The 20,281-nt window shown below is 32.3% G+C and overlaps 3 protein-coding genes across 4 annotated transcripts; 2 read left to right on the top strand and 1 right to left on the bottom strand.

Annotated features, from left to right (window-relative positions):
• Nucleotides 1-1,448: 1,448 nt before the first annotated feature.
• On the top strand, nt 1,449-5,539 carry LOC107496886 (U-box domain-containing protein 34). Of its 2 annotated transcripts, none has more exons than XM_016118214.3 (9): nt 1,449-1,679; nt 1,869-1,990; nt 2,101-2,216; nt 2,574-2,701; nt 2,793-3,046; nt 3,158-3,259; nt 3,482-3,910; nt 4,258-5,010; nt 5,103-5,539. In XM_016118214.3, the coding sequence occupies exons 1-9, from the start codon at nt 1,496-1,498 to the stop codon at nt 5,292-5,294; spliced, it is 2,280 nt and encodes a 759-aa protein (XP_015973700.1). In that variant the 5' UTR covers nt 1,449-1,495; the 3' UTR covers nt 5,295-5,539. The 2 variants fall into 2 exon arrangements, with proteins under 2 accessions (XP_015973700.1, XP_015973706.1); XM_016118220.3 differs by having other exon boundaries at nt 1,542-1,679; nt 1,843-1,990.
• Nucleotides 5,540-5,740: 201 nt separating this feature from the next.
• Nucleotides 5,741-8,158, bottom strand: LOC107496902 (glyoxylase I 4). The gene is made up of 5 exons (XM_016118230.3): nt 7,962-8,158; nt 7,069-7,240; nt 6,884-6,967; nt 6,580-6,783; nt 5,741-6,199 (listed from the first exon to the last, which is right to left on the bottom strand). The coding sequence occupies exons 1-5, from the start codon at nt 8,010-8,012 to the stop codon at nt 6,105-6,107; spliced, it is 606 nt and encodes a 201-aa protein (XP_015973716.1). The 5' UTR covers nt 8,013-8,158; the 3' UTR covers nt 5,741-6,104.
• A 6,175-nt stretch (nt 8,159-14,333) lies between these two features.
• LOC107496912 (protein ALP1-like) lies at nt 14,334-16,137 on the top strand. Its single transcript, XM_016118241.3, has one exon. The coding sequence runs from the start codon at nt 14,422-14,424 to the stop codon at nt 15,952-15,954; it is 1,533 nt and encodes a 510-aa protein (XP_015973727.1). The 5' UTR covers nt 14,334-14,421; the 3' UTR covers nt 15,955-16,137.
• Nucleotides 16,138-20,281: the final 4,144 nt, after the last annotated feature.

The raw sequence follows: 20,281 nt of genomic DNA, 5'->3' as shown, positions 1-20,281 counted from the left end.
TAATTACAAAATTAAAAGTAGTGTAGGAACTAAATTGAAAGGAAAACAAGTATAAAAACCTAATTAAAAATTTGGTGAAACTTTAGGGACCAACAGAGTAATTAAATCAACTAGTAATTCATATATTATTAAGAATTTAACACACACTTTGTATATACAAGAAGACAATAATTGAAGAATTGGGGGGCAACCAAAAGGCCTCGGCGACGAACTTTAATGTCTCACCAGATGCCATGTGGGGCTCTTATAGCGCTTGCGGAGGACGAGACAGGGCAAAAGGCTTTGGACAGTGTACCAGTCAGGGGAGGGAGTTGTTAGCAATGACAGCTTAAAGGACGGTGAGGACAACGAGGATCTTAGTAACGCCGAAAAGATTTGGAGTGAGTTATTGAGGGAGGTTGGGTGAGGATGAGAAGGAAAAGAAGAGAAGGAAGAGGGAACCACGGTGGTAGTGACTGTTGGTGGCAAAACAGAGGAAGAAGATGGTGGTTCTAGAGATGACACGATGGAAAAAGAAAAAGAGAAAAAAAGGAAAAGAAAAGGAAGAAGAAAAGAGAGGTTGGTTTGGCAATGGTGATGCCATGGTGATGGTTGTGAATGTGAAGCTTGATGACGATGGTGATGGAGATAATGGTGACTGGTCGAATAGAAAGAAGAAGAAGAGAAGAAAGAAAAAAAAAGAAGAGAAGAGAAAAGAGGGGTTTTGTTTGTTATTTTTTTTTATTTGCGGGGAAGAATTTTTAAGTCTTTATAAACATTTAAAGTTAACACCTAATACTTGACATTGACACATCATACTTCATCTGACGGGCAATTTATTGCCTGCACAAATTGATTTGTCTAATTTTATTGATGGGTAGATTTGATTAAAGTTTAAGAATAATTAAGGTGCGATATGTGTCAGGACAAAAAAAAAGAACAAGAATCGAAAACAGTATTTACTATATTTTTTTTCAGACTTAGTTCTTCTTCTTTTCTTTTCCTCCAAAGACACCAATAAATTGTTGGGTCTAATGGGCTGAGGATCATTGGCGGACTGGAATATCCATTGGACTTTATTTCCTAGCACCGTGCATCCTACTAACAAATGCATGGCATGAAATTGAGGGAAATATTTATTCAACCAACTTAAAAGATTACCAATTTAATAATAATTGTTTATGTAAAAATTCAGATACAATTAAAAATTATTAAATAACTTAATATATTTAATTAAATTATTATCTAAGATATTTATGTATCAATTTCACAATAATACATGCGCTTTTCCACATTTCTTTTATTAATAACAAAAGGGTGCTTATCCAGGACGTGTAAAGTGTGAATATAACAGAAAACGGTAAATTGAAACTAAAGAAGTGGTTCAATGAGTGAGAAACGTGGACCAATTAAATTCAAGTCTTGCTTTGACCAAGAGCATAACATAATTTGACCAAAACAATAACCAACAAGATAATAATCATAATACATATTTCCATTTTCCATTTCTCCTCCGATGTCAAGCTTCGCCGTCGCCGGTGCTGAAATGAGATCGGTTGCTGTCGCCGTCAGTGGAAGCTCCGGCTGCGCCAGGGGAAGCAGGCGAGCCGTGCAATGGGCGGCGGAGAATCTAGTGCCTCAAGCCGATAGGTTCATCTTAGTCCACGTCATCCCTAGAGTCACTTCAATTCCAACGCCATGTATGTGCTTCCTTCACTTTTCGCTTTTGGATTCTTCAGCCGTTGATTAGTGCTGTTCACTGCAATTGATACAATTTTCAAAATTTTAGCTAAAAAAAGGTTGAAGATTTTTGTATTCTAATTTTATTTTTTTGAATTTGATAACTGAATTACTGAAAACAAGGATGGGTGGTGTTTTGGAATTCCCAGCTGGAGAGTGTGTTCCGATTTCGGAAGCAGATTCGGATGTCTTAGCAGCTTATGTGCAGGATGTGAAGCAAAAATCTGAAGAAATCTTCGTTCCATTCAAAGAACTATGCAAATCAAGCAGGGTAAGTTACTCTGTTTGTTTTCGGTTTTTGTTTTAATGTTGTTTTAAATTCACTTTGACATTGAGAAAGTTATTATGTGACCGAAACCAAATTAAACTGGAATCTTGCAGATGGAAACCTTGCTACTAGAAGATGACAATCCTGCAGATGCACTTCTAAGCTTTATCTCTGAATCTGGCATCCAGATACTAGTGATGGGTCCTGACTCCTCAAATTTTATTACAAGGCATGTACTATACATATGTGTTCTAAATATTCAGGGTTGAAAAACCAGATGTGTTAATTCTTCGGTTTTCTTCTTGTTAGTACCCTCTTGATAATTTTGCAGTATCTTATTGTGTCTATTAAAGACAGGTTTCATAAATTTTGCTACTAGATAATATATCTTGAATGGAACTTATAATTTATAAATATGAATTAGCTTTATTCTATAATAGATCAACTGGATTTTTAAATTCTTGTAGGTTGCATCTTTTCTAGTTGAGTTATTGCAATCAGTAGTTTGACAACCAAAATCTTTTCCTGGATAAACGAGATTAAAGTAACTTCTTCATCTTTTTTTTTTTTCTGGCCCTTGTCCCAGAAAATTGAAAGGACCAGGGATATCAGCGACCGTTCTAAGAAGTGCTCCTGACAGCTGTGATGTATATCTTGTAGCTAGAGATAAAATTATGTCGAAGTTAGCTGATTCTTCATCTTTTAATTCTCAAGGTATGATAGAAATATTTCATTTTAAGATCTTTGTGTCATTCTTTATTGAAGAATTTGTTAGTTTCTCATTATCATATTTTTCTTCCAACAGAGAGTAGTTCAAGGTATTCTGTGAATTCTCAAGAAAATAAAGGGGAAAGTGGTGTAGGGATTTGCAGAGAAATGTCCGGAATTAATACTCCAATTCTAAAAAATTTTCGATTTTTATCGATATCAGACCGTAGTTATATTGGTCTACAAACATCCAGTCGCAGGAGCTCATTTGATAATTCTAGCAGTGGTGATGATTTTGAAGCTATTAGCCTCCACTCATTCGACTATGTAACTTCTGCGCAACGTGAACAGGTAATTTCCTCTCTTGCTAGCAGATGAATGATTTGTGATTTACCGGGAATTGTTAGATTTCGCAGTTCTCACATGAGAGCAGTGATGTTCACATGATGTGTATTTATGCAGTTAGCAATGCAAGAAGAAGTGGATCGGCTACAGCTGGAGTTGCAGAATACTATTGCTATGTACAAACAAGCCTGTGAAGACCTAGCTCATGTTCGAAACAAGGTGAGATGATAATATTTATTTTTCTTTGTTTATAGTTTGAAATCCTCTCTAGCTCTGCTCAATCTTTAATCATTTCTAATTTCCAACTTCAATGCCTAAGCTGGTGCCAACAAAAGGTATCACTGAATATAACTTGGTGAAAGAAAATGCAAGGTTTTACCTTCAAACATAGGGTACTAATTGTTAAGTATCTTATGTTTACATCCATGCCTTCACTTGCAGACCCTTCTACTTTCTTCTGAATCTCTTGAAGAAGCTAAAAGAGTACATGCTTCCCTTGAAAACGAGCAGACTTTGAGAAAAGTTGCTGCTGAAGAGAAAGAGAAGTATTTAAAAGTTATGAAGGAACTTGAGGAGGCAAAAAACGTGCTTGCCAAAGAGTCGTATGAAAGACAGATTGCTGAACTTGATGTCCTTAAAGAATCCATAGAAAAAAAGAGAATAGTCGATACATTGATCTCACATGACAAGAGATACAGAATTTACACCATGGATGAAATCAAGGAAGCAACAAATTTCTTCTCTGAGGACTTGGTAATTGGTGAAGGAGGGTATGGGAAAGTTTACAAGTGCACTCTGGATCACACACCAGTAGCAGTAAAGGTTCTCCATCCAGATGCAATCAACAAGAAAGAGGAGTTTCTGAAAGAGGTTTCCCTTGTTCTTTAGTTCTTCCTTTTTAAGTTGTTTATATTAGAAGAGTTTTAATACAAATCAAATTCTTTACTAAATTGTTATTCCATCTAACCCAGTTCTTCACACTTTTTAAAGGTTTAAACTGTGAACATCGCATTAGCAATCCAAGTATCCAAAAGCCCTCGTTTGATTCTTGCTGATAAATTATTCAAAAGTTTCAAGCTCGTAGCTTTTGACCCATTATTTTTCATTAAATTGTCTTGAACAGTAGTAGTTTTTAACGCATTAAATGAATGTAATACTTGTATGCTGCAATTAAAGAAATATAAGTCGTTCATATTATTCTCTCCCATTTCTTGAAGGTTGAGATTCTTAGTCAACTACACCATCCAAACATGGTTTTGTTACTTGGAGCTTGTCCTGATACCGGTTGCCTTGTTTATGAATACATGGACAATGGAAGTCTAGAAGACTATATTTTCAAGAGAAATGAGAAACAGCCTCTTCCTTGGTTTACTCGATTCCATATTGTTTTTGAGATGGCCTGTGGGCTCTCATTCTTACACAACACAAAGCCAGAGCCTATTGTTCATCGAGATATCAAACCTGGCAATATCCTGTTAGACAGGAATTATGTGAGCAAAATTGCGGACGTAGGGCTGGCTAAACTCCTTTCAGATGTCGTGCCTGACAATGTCACAGAGTACAGAGAATCCATGCTTGCCGGTACTCTCCATTACATGGATCCAGAGTATCAGAGGACTGGCACAGTCCGTACAAAATCAGATGTATATGCTTTTGGACTTATAACTCTTCAGCTGATTACTTCTCGCCACGCGCGTGGACTCATTTTGGCTGCTGAAGATGCAGTTATGAAGGGCTCCCTTGGTGATATTTTAGATAAATCAGCTGGTGATTGGCCTCTCAATGAGACATTGGAATTGGCCCAAATTGCCCTTAAATGTGTTGCACTTAGATGCAGGGATAGACCAGATCTTGACACTGAAGTTCTTCCACAGCTTGAAAGACTTTCTGTTGTGGCAGATGCAGGTGCAAGGATAGGAAGAAGAAAGAGTATACACACACCAAGCCAGTATTATTGTCCAATCCTTCAGGTAAAAGAACTTCACTTATCTGATGAACATATATGTTTAGAGTGTTGATATTTGTATGTAGATATACATTATCCTTCTTGGTTGTAACGCAGGAAATAATGGATGATCCGCACGTGGCTGCGGATGGTTTCACCTATGAGTACAGAGCAATCAAAGCATGGCTTAGCAGACACAACGTTTCACCGGTGACAAAGCATAAACTCAGAAATTCTATGTTGATTCCGAACCATACTTTACGTTCTGCCATTCAAGAGTGGAAGTCAGGAGTGTCCTCATTTGATTAGAAAACATATATGACTTTTACTTGCTGCATTGAAACCGTTAGTTAGCATTTGAATTGCACAAAGGGTTTATATAACATTTTTTGGAATTTAGGTAAAGCATTTTTTCCCTATACAAAAAAATTGTAAATAAACTTTCCTTGCCCCATTGGATTATAGCGTACATAGTTCAAATCAATATAGAGATGTGTTGGACAAGATGCAGATTTATGATGCATAAAATATTATGATATTTGTAATTATCGTGACATTTTCCCATTATGCTACCATCGACAAAATATAACAATCATAAGATAATGGACTGTTATTTCGTATTTGTTTAATGTAATATGATTTCAATATTACTAGGAACAAGTTTGTTATTTCATTGCCATTTTAAAGTTTATAGTATAATATCATTTTAAAAGTTTGTTTTTGGATAAGATATGTAAACATAAACCAATTTACCATAAATCAAAATCAAGTAAGAATTTATCCTTTTTTATTATCAGCAATCCAAACACAACCTTCAATTTTACTTCTTAAAATCATTTTCTCCTGTGTGTGCGTATCTATATATATCATCCTCTCTGATGCTCTGAGTGAAAAATCACTCTGCTCAATCTTGTTACTTTCAACACTGCCTTTCATTACATTTTGCTGGTATAAGCCAATATCATCTCTTTTGAGTTGGCACTTGGAAATAAGAAAAGTTATATCAAGCAGTACTCTGCTAGCTGCTAGTGCCACTGCATATATACAATAATCTGTACATTTATTTCTGCTTCCTGGTGACTAGAAGGTATAGAAATAGCAAATGGTACCCCAAAACCTTCAGCCTTCAACTTGTGTAAACTCAAGAGCATTTGCATCAGGGTCGCGTGCAAAGATTGCCGGTCTTCCGGATTTGCTAAGTGTGTATGGAATACCTATAAAATAAAAAGAATTTAATTTTAGCACACTATCAATCACACATCAACAAAAAAATCTCATATCCACTACTTGAATTGTCATACGAACAGAAGGATTTGATTGAATAATAATGTAAAGACTCAGCGTATCAAAATTAAATTCAAATAAGAAAGCGAAGGTTAAATATGGAGCATATCTTTGGTAATTCTTGATGTAAATATGATTGAGAAGTCATTACGGTGTTGTTTGATCTATATAGTTGGCCCCCATTAGTAGGATAAGACTTAGTTATTCTTATTGATCTCTTTTGGAATTTTACCATTTCAAAAGCTCCAAATCATAGTGAACTATGATGAAGTATGAGCATTTAAAATTTAAGCAAGGAACAAAGGAATACCAGCTTTATCAAAGATTGCTTTCAGCTTGAGAACATCCCGGATTGCAATACACGTGTGACGATCTCGCCCTCCATGTTCTGCCCGTCCAGTTAACGGGTCAGGGTTTGGAAGCTCCATCAAGTGAATCATCTCAGAGCCTACCCACAACCAAGCACCCCTATATGGAAGCTTATCATGTGGCCTTGCTTCATTTATTTCGAGGCCTAAATTTCATTGAATCTAGTTATTCAAAAACTTCTTTCTTGCTACACAGGTACATATATACAACACATTTTAGTGTGAAATAATCAAGAGATGGCATACCTAGAATGTTTTGGTAAAAGTCAAGGGATCTTTCTAGGTTTTCACATAAAATTCCAACATGGTGAATGCTAACAACACCATAATCTGAAAAGCAGCAACAAAATAAATATTAAGGGGGGAAAAGACAGATAGGCAAAAACAACCCTTAAACATGAAAATAAAGCTGAAAATGAAAAGTAACATACTGTTCTCGTCTTTGTTAGTAGCAACTGATTCTTTGTCAAGTACATCTCCTCCAACGCTCATCTGAGCTTTTATCGTCATGTTAGGAACATGGCATCTCCCATTTCTCACGTTAGCATGACAAGAGTTGGATTGAATTTTAGTGGTCATGGGTGAAAAGCTGGCATAATTCAACTGGAACAAAAGAGAGTCAATAAAGCATGTTACATGACATACAGAGCCAAGGCTGAAGGCTCACTCATAAGAAATTGCTGCAATTACAAGCTAAAGTTGTATTTGACAAGTTCACTTCCAATCTACTTGGGAGTAAACCTCCTTTCATGATCCATTCATTGATGCCTTATTTATTTTACCAATCTGATTGGGAAACACCAACCAAAACATGTGTTCTTTTTTTTATCTTTTCCTCAAACAGATAATTGAAAGTTACAAAATTACCGCCATTCACTTTTTCACCTCCTTGTTTTTTTTTTTTTATGACAACCATGACTACTACGAAGAACAGAGAAGACAATAAACATCAAAGCATGTCATAAGGACCTAAAAACTCAAGCTTTCATGATATTATTTGAGTATCTCCACATACAACGAAATCCAAAATGATCAGATTCCGATTCTTACATAGTAATCTATTTCCTGATTTTCCTAAACTTGGAACGTTAAATTAAAATAGCTAAACAACATGAGTAACTTAGCATTATAAGAATCCAATTCGCATCTTATAATAGAGCTCCTCAATTAGGGCACAAAACACACAAACTAAAAACCCCTTTGTACCAATTTATTAGATAAAGCAATTCTACAACTCGAGGCCACATTGCTAAAATCCCAATAAGGGTACAACAAGCAACATAACTAAACTCCGAAAACAAATAAATAAATAAATAAAAATCACCTTTTGCTGCAGAGGAGAGACAAAGGAAGGTGCTTTAAGAAGGGACGCCATGGCAGAACAAGTGAACAACAACTGAAGCTAGTGTGGCCTATGATTCTGTGAATGTTCGGGGATATTGAGGAACGAGTGGACACAGTGCCCTCCTTGCTTTCTGGGGCTCACAAATTTCCAGAGTGAAAATTGAAGAACAGTAAACACCAGCCACTGATTTCGGGTTTGGGGCACAATTATAAAATCAAAACATTACAGGTACTTTTTCATAAATTAGTAAAAATACTTCCTTTTTCAATAAAATAAAATATGCTGACGTTGGATGACGTAGGCAATGATGACAACAGCATTGGGAATTTGGGATAGATCATTTTTCTTTCAAACCGCGGTTTGAACTTTGAAGACATTCACTCATGATGAGCATGCATGTGATTACGATTATTTATTACAATTATTATAAGGTCAAAATTCAGCTCCAGATTCTTAAACATTTGAACGCTGATTTTTTTTATATGAAAAATATATTGGTGTTTTTTTTAGAAATGAGATTATTTAGTATAATTACAGATGGGTGAATTTTATACTTGAGAAGTCAACATGTAGGGAATATGTTGCAATACGTGAGGAATATGTTAGAGACGTGGCAGTATTTTGGCCAATACGTGAGAAGCGTGTTAAACACGTTGTAGCATATTAGTCAACACGTGAGAAACGTATTGAATGACTTCTGTAATACTGTAATACATTTCAAATATTAATATTCAACTAAAATACCATTTCTAATTTTATATTAAAAATAATTTTTGACATTTGAATGTTTTTTTTTTTGATGTTCAAACATTTGAAGATTTATTTATTTGCTAGTAATATAATGCTACCGACCACTTACTTCCTAGTTCCTACTACTAATAGACCTAAAGTTTGATTTTCTTCTTGGTTCTCACATATGAGAAAATCATTCACACTTGACATAATATATCATAGTACCAAAATAAAATATTCAAAAGATTTTAGTTGTTGAAGCTTGAAATAGTCTTTTGACTGCAACAAATTTTAAATTAAAGTATGAAGGCTTAAATAGTTTTTTTTCCCTAAAAATTTGCCACTTTTAGCTTTGTTGTTTGTAAAAGAAAAAGTTAAAACAAATTTGAGTTAGGTTCAAATATTTCTAAAATTATTTTGTTGAAGTTCCTTCCTACATTATTTAGTTTGGTTTTCAAGGCCTTTAATATATTTTGATACTTTGATTTAAGTAATTTATTATAGTTTTCAAGTATTTTTAATATGTACATTTATTTTTATTATATATAACGAAGATATAAAGGGTGGGCGTTAAAGAGAATTGATGTATAATTTTTTTAAATATTCTTCATCATATATAATTTATACAAAAATATTTTATTAACTTATAACCCATGACATTTGGTTTCAGCATAATATTTTTACCATCTTGACTAATTTCAATTTTATTATCATTATCCACATTTAGCACATAAAAAGATGGATAGTAGTATCTATTAATTCATTAATATATAGAATGAAAATTATCTTTTGTATCGAAGCCACTAAATTTAATCAGATTAAAGTTTAATTTGTATAAACAGTTTAATTGATTTTTTTTTAAGTTTAAATAATAAATAAGATAAAACACACAATTAAATTAAGTCTAATTCAATATTACATAATTTACCCAAATAAAAAAATATTATATAAATTTTTCTAATCACCTCTTTATATAAGTTATGTTAGAATATAATTAGGATCAATTAGGATCAATTAGTATTATTTAGTACATCTAAATATTTATTATAGGAGATTATGTCTTTATTATTACGATTCTCTTAGTACCTATAAATACCCTTTCATATTGTATCATTCCAGACAACTTGAACAGATAACTTGAATACACTCAATAATACACAAATCTTTTTTCTAGTTTAGTTTCTTGTTTCTAACATGATATCAGAGCCATGGTATCCTCCTTGAAGAGGATAGGTTATTTTTCTTGCGGTGAAATCACCGTAGTCTTTGTATTTTTTTTTCTCAATGACATTCTTCTCTCTCTTTTGTCACTCCTTTACTGTTTTTTCACCTCACCGACTAGCCTATTTTTTCTGTTTTGTATTTTTTTCGAGTCGAATGATCAACACCATTGTCATCCGTTGTTTACCTATTCTCATGAAGAAATCATATAGTTTTCGCTCTCTTTTGGCAGTTGTGTCTCCGTTCTCTCGTGACAGTTCTGTTTGTATTCTCTCATGGCAGTTCCGTCTGCCTCCTCTCGTGGCAGTTTCGTCTGCAATCTCTTGTGGCAGTTTCGTCTGCAATCTCTTGTGGCAGTTCCATCTGCGTTCTCTCGTGGTAGTACCGTCAGCGTTTTCTCGTGGCAATTCCGTCTGCCTTTTCTTGTGACAGTTTTGTCTGCGTGTTTCCTTGTGGCAATTCTGCGTTTCCCTCAGATAGCAGCAATTCCATCTACGCAGACAAGCGGCAGTTCCGTCTGCGCTTCCTTCAGACAAGCTGCAGTTCTGTCTGCGCTTCTTTCTGACAGTTTCGTCTGCACCCGTTTTATCAATTTATGCAGTTTTTTTCTCTTTATTTCGTTGTTTTAAATAAGTTTCAAACTCAAGTTGTCACTTGAGTTTGAGGGGGATGTTAGAATATAATTAATATTATTTAGTACATCTGAATATTTATTATAGGAGATTACGTCCTTATTATTACGATTCTCTTAGTACCTATAAATACCCTTTCATATTGTATTATTTCAGACAACTTGAACAGACAACTTGAATACATTCAATAATACACAAATCTTTTCTCCAGTTTAGTCTCTTGTTTCTAACAAGTTAGATTAGATTTAGCTCTCTATGTAAATCTAATCATCCTATTTCGATTTATGCATACATACTGTCCTAATACATCTAATCAGAACTCATATACTATCTAAATATATTTCTCGACAAAATTTTTTTGAATTTTTCTTAACAAGGATAACAAAATACAAGTTCTACCATTAAAGTTTAAATTTTCATTTTAATAATTAAACAAATATTTTAGAATGAAATAATTTCTCCAACAACTTTATTTTGGTCTACATTCAAATAAACAAAGTTTCTATCTAAAAGAAACAAAAAATGCAATCAAACAAAGACAAAGGTGAGAAACGATAGGAAAATCAACGTCCAAAGGGATTAAAGTTGTTATATTTATTTCTCTTACTAGAATAAAATTCTTTTTTTTTAAGTAAAAAATAATCAAAATAAAAAAATACATAAATCAAAATAATTAAAATAATAAAAAACATAATTAAATATAATCAGCCTATTTTAATTTATGCATACATGCTATTCTAATAAATCTAATCATCCTATTTTGATTTATGCATGCATACTGTCCTAATAAATCTAATCACTTTATTTTGATTTACTAGGAGTATAGGACAGCATATAATCATATATGCTTGCATAAATCGAAATAGATTTATTAGATTTATATAAAGAACTAAATCTAATCTGACTCATTCGATTTACATAAAGAGGTGATTGAAAAAATTCATGTAATATTTTTTTATTTGAATAAATTGTATAATATTGAGTTAGGTTTGATTTAATGATGAATTTTACATTTATTTTATATTTTGATTTTTAGTCCTAAAAATATTTATTTAAAAAAATAAAAAAATTATTATAAAAAAGTTATTTTTTAATCTTTTTATAAATATTTAAATAATTTTTTAAAAAATTATAATTTAATTTAAAAAATTACATCAAATATTAATATTATAATTTTTTATAAATTAAAAATTAAAAAAATTATTTATAAACCTATTCAAATTGGTCATAAATATGAGTGAACTGATTTAATTCGGTCAATCCATTGAACCTCACTCCTTTATAAGCTTTTATGAACCATTTCAAAATAGGTAATTAAGTATAGTAGGAAACTATAATACATTTGAATCATGAAAGTTGTTGCTTACACAGAATTTCTAACCATTAGACTATGATTAATTGTTTGTTTTTTGTATCATATTAAAATATACACACCTGTATCTAAACGACTAAAAATACAACTTAACGACTTTATACCATTTTTCTAAAATAATCTTTATATTATTAATATTATTATTATACAAAATTAATTTAGTTACTATTTGTTTACTAAAATAATAAATATATAGGTAATTTTGGTATTTCGTCAATATAATTATAACATCATTAATAAACGATATTATATTTTGTACATAATTTTTTTAGGAAATTATTATAAAAATTAAATATCATAATGAATGGATAATATAAAAATTTAATTTTGATGTAGTGATAATATAAAATGTTTTATATAATTATATAATTATAATTATTTTCTTAAATTATATTCACATCATTAATATAAAATATAATTATTTTTATTAATATATCAAAATTAAATTATTTCTAATATAAAAGTGAAGGATAAATTATAAAATTATAATCAAAACATTGAAAACTGATCATATAAAATACCCATAAGCTAGATGATATTGTTTTCATAATAGAAAAACCTTAATGGCAAATTATGTTTTCTTTTCTAAAAAGCAAGTTAGTATAGGGTTTAACTATTTTGCTGGTCTTTATAATTTCTTAAAGTTTTTAATTAGGTTTTTATATTTTTTTATTTGAATTTTTGTAGATAAAATTATAAAAATTAACAGAATAATTTAACCGTATTGATATTGATTGCTAGCAACTTATTGTCAATATTGAGTAACCAAAATGCTTTAAAATATAAAAAATTATATATATATATGATCCAATAAGTAAACAATGACTGATTATTTAAATTTTAAATTTACTAATAGTTGATTTATGTTCTAACAGTGAAAATGAAAACGGGCACGAAATTTCCACGGAGGTATGCATGATTCTTTTTACTGATTGATCAATATTCGCACAAATAAAATTCAACCCTTGAAAAAAGCAATATTCCCACAAGTTCCCGATACTCCCCGATCTTTCCCATAACAATAAGCGTAGCTGACACATGTCAACACCTTCATTATTGATAGAAGAAATATAGAGAGTTAATGAAATATCTATACAATATATATAATAAAGATGAATCTCAAAATTAACTTAAACTTTTGGAATGAGATGTTTATTATCCCTAATAACTCTGAATAGTATGAGTGATGTTCATTTTTTAATTCATATTGTTTATTGTATACATAGTACAAATATTCCAATAATTTACTAGCAGGACTCTGATTGATAACACACAAATAAAAAGTAGAGTAAAGTATCGTTTTTATCCCAATGTTTGGAGTAAATTCTATTTGTGTCCTTAACGTTTAAATCGTCTTATTTGTATCCCTAACGTTTATAAAAGTGATTCAATGTTATCCTACTATCAATTATACTAACAAATCAGATTATATTTTTAATTATTCTCACTTGGATGTATTCATTCTCAATTAGGTCTCAGTTAGATGGATTCAATTTTAATATTATACACACTATTTGTGTTTAGATTCAATTATGTCTCTAGAAAAGTGAATTATGTAAATTTTGTAGAAATTAGTTAAATTATTTTTCGGAGTGGATCATCGATTCTATTCGAGATATTTGTACTAAAACGTTCATGATGTGTAATTGACGGCAGGATAATATTAAATTTTTTTTATAAATATTAGGGTTACAAATAAATTAAGAACACAAATAAAATTTACCCCAAACGTTGAGGACAAAAACGATACTTTACTGTAAAGAGTAAAATAAAATAAAAAATCTCAAGTGTCACTCTAATAAAATATTTTCACTCTAGTAAATATTATGTTAAATTGTTAGTCAAATATGTCAATTAATTTAACGAGTCTGAAATATTATTTTCATATGAAATTTTGTATATTTAAGAGTACAAAAGACTAAAAGAAGTAAAAACGAGTAAAAGTTACAAGTTAAGCCATGACAATAACCAAGAGAACTAAAAACTTAGCATTTTAGCAATTAGTACAAGCTATAGTAATTAGTAAGATCCAAAAAGAAGAAACTGAATTTCGCAACTCCTTCATTTGTCCTCATCCTTATAATTCCTTACAGTTGCTTGCCTCATCCACCTTACAAGATTCCCCATTGACCAGTTGACCGAAGCTTCTCCCCCTTTTCTTATTATCCCTTATCCCAACGTTTTTCATTTCGAACGCGTTCGGATCCGAATATATAAATAACTCCAAAACCACCATGTTTCATTTTTTTTCTTTTTTGTTCCACCGAGTAGTAATACACGCGAGTCATAGTCAGAAGGTCAAAGCAGGTTTCACTAAGCAGAACGCGTTCACATTTGCACTCACGCTTCCTCTCTTGTTGCTTCGTATAAAAAGTAAAACCAACCCCCTCTTTCTCTTCCAAAATTAAATTCTTCACCATTCACATTTCACATTCTTTGTTCACACTCCCAAACTTCGCCACCTTTTAATCCTTTCTTTCACATGGAAATTGGGTCAGCACCTCCAATTCTTACCCTCGAAGATTACTCTTACTTGTTCCCCGATATGGACTCTAATTTTCTCTCTCTCAACAAAAAACGTCACAGGAACGAACAAGACGAAGAAGAAGAAGAAGGAGAAGGAAGGATTAATATTAATAATAATATTAATATTATTAATAATAGTACCGGTTCTTCACTTAACGATTTACTCTCGTCCCTAATTCACTTTGATAACAAGGAAGTGATGGATCCAGAAGAAATGAAGCCAACGATTCCGTTCAATCCTAATCATCATAACTACTTCGCAACAGCGTCGCAATTCCAAGGTCAATTCAACGAATTCAAGCTTGAAGTTGAAGGATTGGAAAATGATTATTCTGGTTCACCAACGAAGAAGGCTCGGCGATCTGCGAATTCTCCGGATAATAATAATCAGGTGCAGGCGAGTGCAGGGTCGAGTTCCATGGGGCCGCAGCGGAGGCTATGGGTTAAGGACCGGTCCAAGGACTGGTGGGAGCGATGCAGCCACCCGGATTTTCCAGAAGAAGAGTTCCGAAGATCGTTCCGTATGAGCAAAGGAACGTTCGAGATGATTTGCAGAGAGTTAGATTCCGCGGTTACGAAGAAGAACACCATGCTTCGCGACGCGATTCCCGTTCGCCAGCGCGTGGCCGTCTGCATTTGGCGGCTCGCCACCGGTGACCCGCTCCGACTGGTGTCGAAGCGGTTCGGACTCGGGATATCCACGTGTCATAAGCTTGTTCTTGAGGTTTGTTCTGCCATTAAAACGGTTCTGATGCCTAAGTTCCTTCATTGGCCTGATGAGTCTGTTATGAAGAAGAACAAGGAAGAATTCGAATCGGTTTTTGGGATCCCTGATGTTGGTGGATCAATGTACACTACACATGTTCCGATCATTGCTCCAAAGACTAATGTAGCTGCTTACTTCAACAAGCGCCATACGGAGAGGAACCAGAAGACTTCTTACTCCATAACCGTCCAAGGAGTGGTTGATCCAAGAGGAGTCTTCACTGACGTGTGTATTGGTTGGCCTGGTTCAATGCCTGATGATCAAGTTCTTGAAAAATCTGCATTGTTTCAGAGAGCTAGCAAGGGAAGCTTGAAGGATGTTTGGGTTGTTGGAAACTCTGGACATCCTCTCATGGATTGGATCTTGGTACCTTACACTCACCAGAATCTAACTTGGACTCAGCATGCTTTCAATGAGAAGATTGGAGACATACAAAAGGTAGCTAAGGGTGCATTCTCCAGGCTTAAGGGTAGGTGGTCTTGTCTTCAGAAGAGGACTGAAGTGAAGCTTCAGGATTTACCTGTTGTTCTTGGTGCTTGTTGTGTTCTTCACAATATATGTGAGATGAGGAATGAGGAGATGGATCCTGATTGGAGTTTTGATCTCTTTGATGATGAGATGGTGGCAGAGAATGGTGTTAGGTCTGCTGCTTCAGTGCAGGCTAGGGATCAGATTGCTCACTATCTGTTACACCATGGCCGGGCAGGCACCACTTTCTTGTAGAAGCTTTCTTTGTTTATCATCATTTCTAGTTGTTTTCTCTAGATTATTGCTGATTCTTTTGGCTATGTTTTGTTATAGTCACATTTGGGAATAAATAAAAAAGGTTGTAATATTGTAATGTTGTAGCACTATGTATAGGCCCAACCAATATATAAAAAGAAAAAGAAAAGTTTGGATACTGAATTTGATTGTTCCTTCTTCTTCCTTATGTTGGCAAAGTTTCACTTTCACCACCCCCTCTCTTTTTTCTACTCAGTTGATAGTAAAACTGGCATGGCATGTGTTAACCTTCATATCTGATTCCGTTATTATGAGTTGTTCTACCTTGTCCCACAATGTTTGACCCTATATGAAGATGGAAACTTAATTGATGTGCTTTTGGCTTTTGTCTTGCTTGGTTTCCAATCTCAGACAATCATGTCTAAAGTTGAAGTTGATTGCTTATTCACTTATTGTCTTTTTTCATATCTGCACTTGATTATCATTGGTAATTTTGCATGTTGAAATGTACCTATTACCAAAAGAGTCATGTCTGAGGGTGATATCTACTTATTGTATCATTGATTCAGCAAGCATTTTGAACAGTCATATATGTAAATAATTTTTCAGCTGGATTGATTTTTTTTTTTTTATATACCAACCACTCTCTGTTTAAATTTCCATCTGCCACTGTAAACATTATAAAATTTTCTATTATTTTTTCTCTGCTTCATTCACACCCTGCTCCAACCTTTTCACACCAGAAAGCTCAATCTCTTTGAAGAGATTGGCCAATGGGGATGTTTCCCACTTTGCTTTCAGGGCTTAAATTAATTCCCCTCAATACCATGGTTGGAAATTGCAAACTGATGACATAGACATTATCAAAGGTAGCATTGACTATTGTGGTTGACTAAGGCGTCCCATTATTAATTGCAAAAGACATTTAATATGCATAGTAAGTGCATTGACCTTGACTCTGTAGTTTGTAGTAGTTTAAGTATACGTAAACTTAATCTTTATTTTATTTTACCCCTCCCTCTTACCACTAGCTAGTACTAGAACTGTAGAAGCATTGATAAAATGTTCAGCTTCCTGTTTATAATCTCTCAAGACCATGGTTTTTTCAAAGACATAGTTTAGTCTTTGTGCACAACCATGATCTTGGAGTTTGCAAAAGAAAACACTACAAATAGAAGCAACACCTCAAGTCAATCTTGTCACTCACTCACATAAATTCATCAAATCCAGTTCATGGTTCCATTGAATGATGCAACACACAAGGACCTGATCAACATAACTTAGTCAACGCCGTAAAGTATTAAATCTGGTTGGTGTCCTAAGTTAGCAGCAGCAGCAAATAGAATAGAATACTAACCCCAAAAGTCAATAGGCCACAGCAGGATTAGGACTTTGGTTTGGTTACTTAATAATAGTACCAAAGACAAAGAGTTGAGACACATGTTTGGTCCCAAAAGATCAATGTTGGCTTCTACCAAGACACAGGTCCAACCAAACTTGTCCCACTGCAAAGAGATGTTAGTGTTAGTGAGGGACAGCCACAGAGGCACATAACTTTGCTTTAACCTATGCTTGGATTGATGGTTAATAATAGAATGGAGCATTATCCTTATTTTAATCTTGGAACAAAAGTGTACTTTGTAAAATGCAGAGTTTCGATGAAATAAGAATTTATTCCATCATAAAATGACAATCATAATGAAAGCACATTATATTCCACTTCACATATTCACCTTAAAGTCTTCTTAAACCACCAACCCTAACAACATCTTAGCTTGTTTTACACAACCACTTTTAACACTTCAAATGCCTCTTTACTCTTAACTCTTGTGTCATGTTCTTCAGAACGGGGTATCCTCAAACTATGCTATTTTTCGTCCTAAACAATTATCAAAGCTCACCACATATGTCAGAATTTCTTGTGAAAGTACTATATGATTCCACTTGTGTTTTTTAACATTTTATAAGAAAAGAACTCACTACTTTTTTCTTCACATTTGTAAGAGTTTTATAAGCGCATAAGAATAGCAATTATGAATTTGTGATGACGCCTATGAGTTGAAAAAATTATTTGAGTAAAAAAGTTGAAATCATATGATAACATGGAATTTCGGATTAGTTTGTTTAGATGCCATTAATTTATTAAAAAAATATTTTTTAGTGTGTTTTGGAAAAAAATTAATAATAAAAGATTAGAAAAATTAAAAAATATCTTTTTTTAGAACAAACAAATCCTAAGGTCTTAACATAATAAAGTGGAATTTATACACTTTACTTAACTACAAATACTTTACTTTTGCATCTATCGTTTTAAGTGTCAAAAACTTCCATCATTTTTACTCAGTTAGACATTCTAAATTATAACATAAAAACCAATAACCACTTCGTTATAGCTTCTTTTTTCATTGGGGCGGCAATTCATCTCTCAGAGTGTTATTTTATAATACAGAATAACAAGCAATGTTTACTAAACTTTTGAGTCCACCTACATCACACCAGCTACATATAATCACAAGCAACGAATAGGTATTCAACTGTTTCAAATTGATTTTTTTTTAAGTTTATATTCAAATATCAATCCAATATAATGATTCTTCACAATTTCAATCAAATTTTAGTTTGAATAAGATTTTCTTAACGGTTTTGATTGCATTATATTTGAACACCTCTTAAGACGATGATGATATTACTTACACTAGTCACTATATTGTTGTTGTCAATATGGCTCTCCTTAAAGGTGCATTTTTTTTAAGTAGATTATATTTCATTAATCAATAAAAAATAAAATATAAGAATGTCCAAAACAGAATAGTATAGTAAAAAATAAAATCTTTTAAAAAGTATACTAATGATATACATTTAATAGTGTATAGTCAAATTAAATATAAGTTAAAAGAAAGAAAATAATAAAGTAAATTAAGTAAAACTAAGATATTTTTTTCACGGGGACTGCAAGCTAAATGGAGATTTTTTAGATTTTACGAGGCAATTTGGCAGAATTTGCGAATATAACAGATGATATTAAAGTGTAGTCTTTAAAGACTAATTGGTTGCATATTTTTTAGCATAGCAAGCAATTGAGGATTTCGATCAGCATTTTTTAACGAGTTAAGTAAACAGTAAGTGATCGTCTCTGTTATTTTCTGACAGTAGGGACATATTGACGATGTAGATGAACAGCGACAGTGAATCTGAGTAAAGACTGAAAGGCGGCCATATAGAATTTTTCAAATAAAAATCTTAATTTTGTGAGACAAATTCAGCTTTTTAGAACCCGTTTGGAAGTAGCAGAAGCTACTTTTTCTAACATTTGAATTATGAAAAGTCAGTACCTGTGTTTGGCACTATTTTAAAAAAAACTTTTAAATTTTTGAAAAGTTAATTTATAGCTTTTTGAAGAAGTATAAATATATAAATTCTCCTTCTCGAGAAGTCATTCTATCATTTCCGTAAAAAAAAAATTACATAAAAAAATCTAAAAAAAACACTGGAAATACGACCCCAATACCATTTCACCCAAGATTTCATTTGTTCGAAGCATTGACCTTCCATCATCATTTTCAGGTAATGATTTATCTATTAAAAATATTGACCCTCCACCACTATTTTAAAATAATGTTCCATATGAACCATCTATTGCATATATTTCTTCTAGTTTTTTTTGTATCATTTTACCACTCTATTTTTATTATTAAATTTGTATTTAACATTGTGTGTGGTATAAAATATCAGTTTTAATTTTATTTTTATATAGCTGTTATTATTTTTATAGTTAGTTATAGCAGATTCTTGACCACAATAAAAGAGGAGAAAATTCTAATAGAAGTAAAAATAAATAAAAAAATAACAACAAAATATACATTAACACACATTTCACATTTATTTTTTATTTTTATCTACCATATCATACACAATAAAACAGCAAACACTAACTATACAATAATTTCTTTGGCATTGCCATCAAGATTATTATGAATTAAAGTTTTATTACTATTTATTGCCATAGAAGATGAAGTAGAAAAACTAGTTTTTACCTAAAAAATGGAACTAATAAGAGAGCAAATAAAGAATTAATTGCTTAAACAATTGTAATCTTAGTGATTAGGTTATAGAAAATCAACATTCAATATTGAAAAGTATTTGTTATCATCGTTATTTTAATATCCATTTTTTATGGAAAAAAAATAGTATTTTGAGTTATTTATCGAAACGCTACAACTTTAAAATAAGTACTTCTATAACTAAAAATCCAAACACAAAATAACCTATTTATAAGTTACTATTAATAAAAATCCTTATACTTTAATCCCTCTTTTTTCAAAAGAAC

This window comes from Arachis duranensis, chromosome 1 (assembly GCF_000817695.3).
Source record: "Arachis duranensis cultivar V14167 chromosome 1, aradu.V14167.gnm2.J7QH, whole genome shotgun sequence".
In the NCBI taxonomy this organism is placed as follows: domain Eukaryota; kingdom Viridiplantae; phylum Streptophyta; class Magnoliopsida; order Fabales; family Fabaceae; genus Arachis; species Arachis duranensis.
This window is presented reverse-complemented; position numbering and strand designations above follow the sequence as displayed.

Bases quoted from the DNA above. Each gene is read 5' to 3' on its own strand.
- LOC107496886 (XM_016118214.3), top strand. From the start codon at position 1,496: ATGTCAAGCTTCGCCGTCGCCGGTGCTGAAATGAGATCGGTTGCTGTC. The intron at 2,217-2,573 runs GCATGTACTATA...CCCTTGTCCCAG, and splicing joins TCCTCAAATTTTATTACAAG to AAAATTGAAAGGACCAGGGA. The intron at 3,047-3,157 runs GTAATTTCCTCT...GTATTTATGCAG, and splicing joins CTTCTGCGCAACGTGAACAG to TTAGCAATGCAAGAAGAAGT.
- LOC107496902 (XM_016118230.3), bottom strand. From the start codon at position 8,012: ATGGCGTCCCTTCTTAAAGCACCTTCCTTTGTCTCTCCTCTGCAGCAA. The intron at 6,784-6,883 runs GTATGCCATCTC...AATGAAATTTAG, and splicing joins CTTTTACCAAAACATTCTAG to GCCTCGAAATAAATGAAGCA. The intron at 6,200-6,579 runs GTATTCCTTTGT...TTTATTTTATAG, and splicing joins AGCAATCTTTGATAAAGCTG to GTATTCCATACACACTTAGC.
- LOC107496912 (XM_016118241.3), top strand. From the start codon at position 14,422: ATGGAAATTGGGTCAGCACCTCCAATTCTTACCCTCGAAGATTACTCT.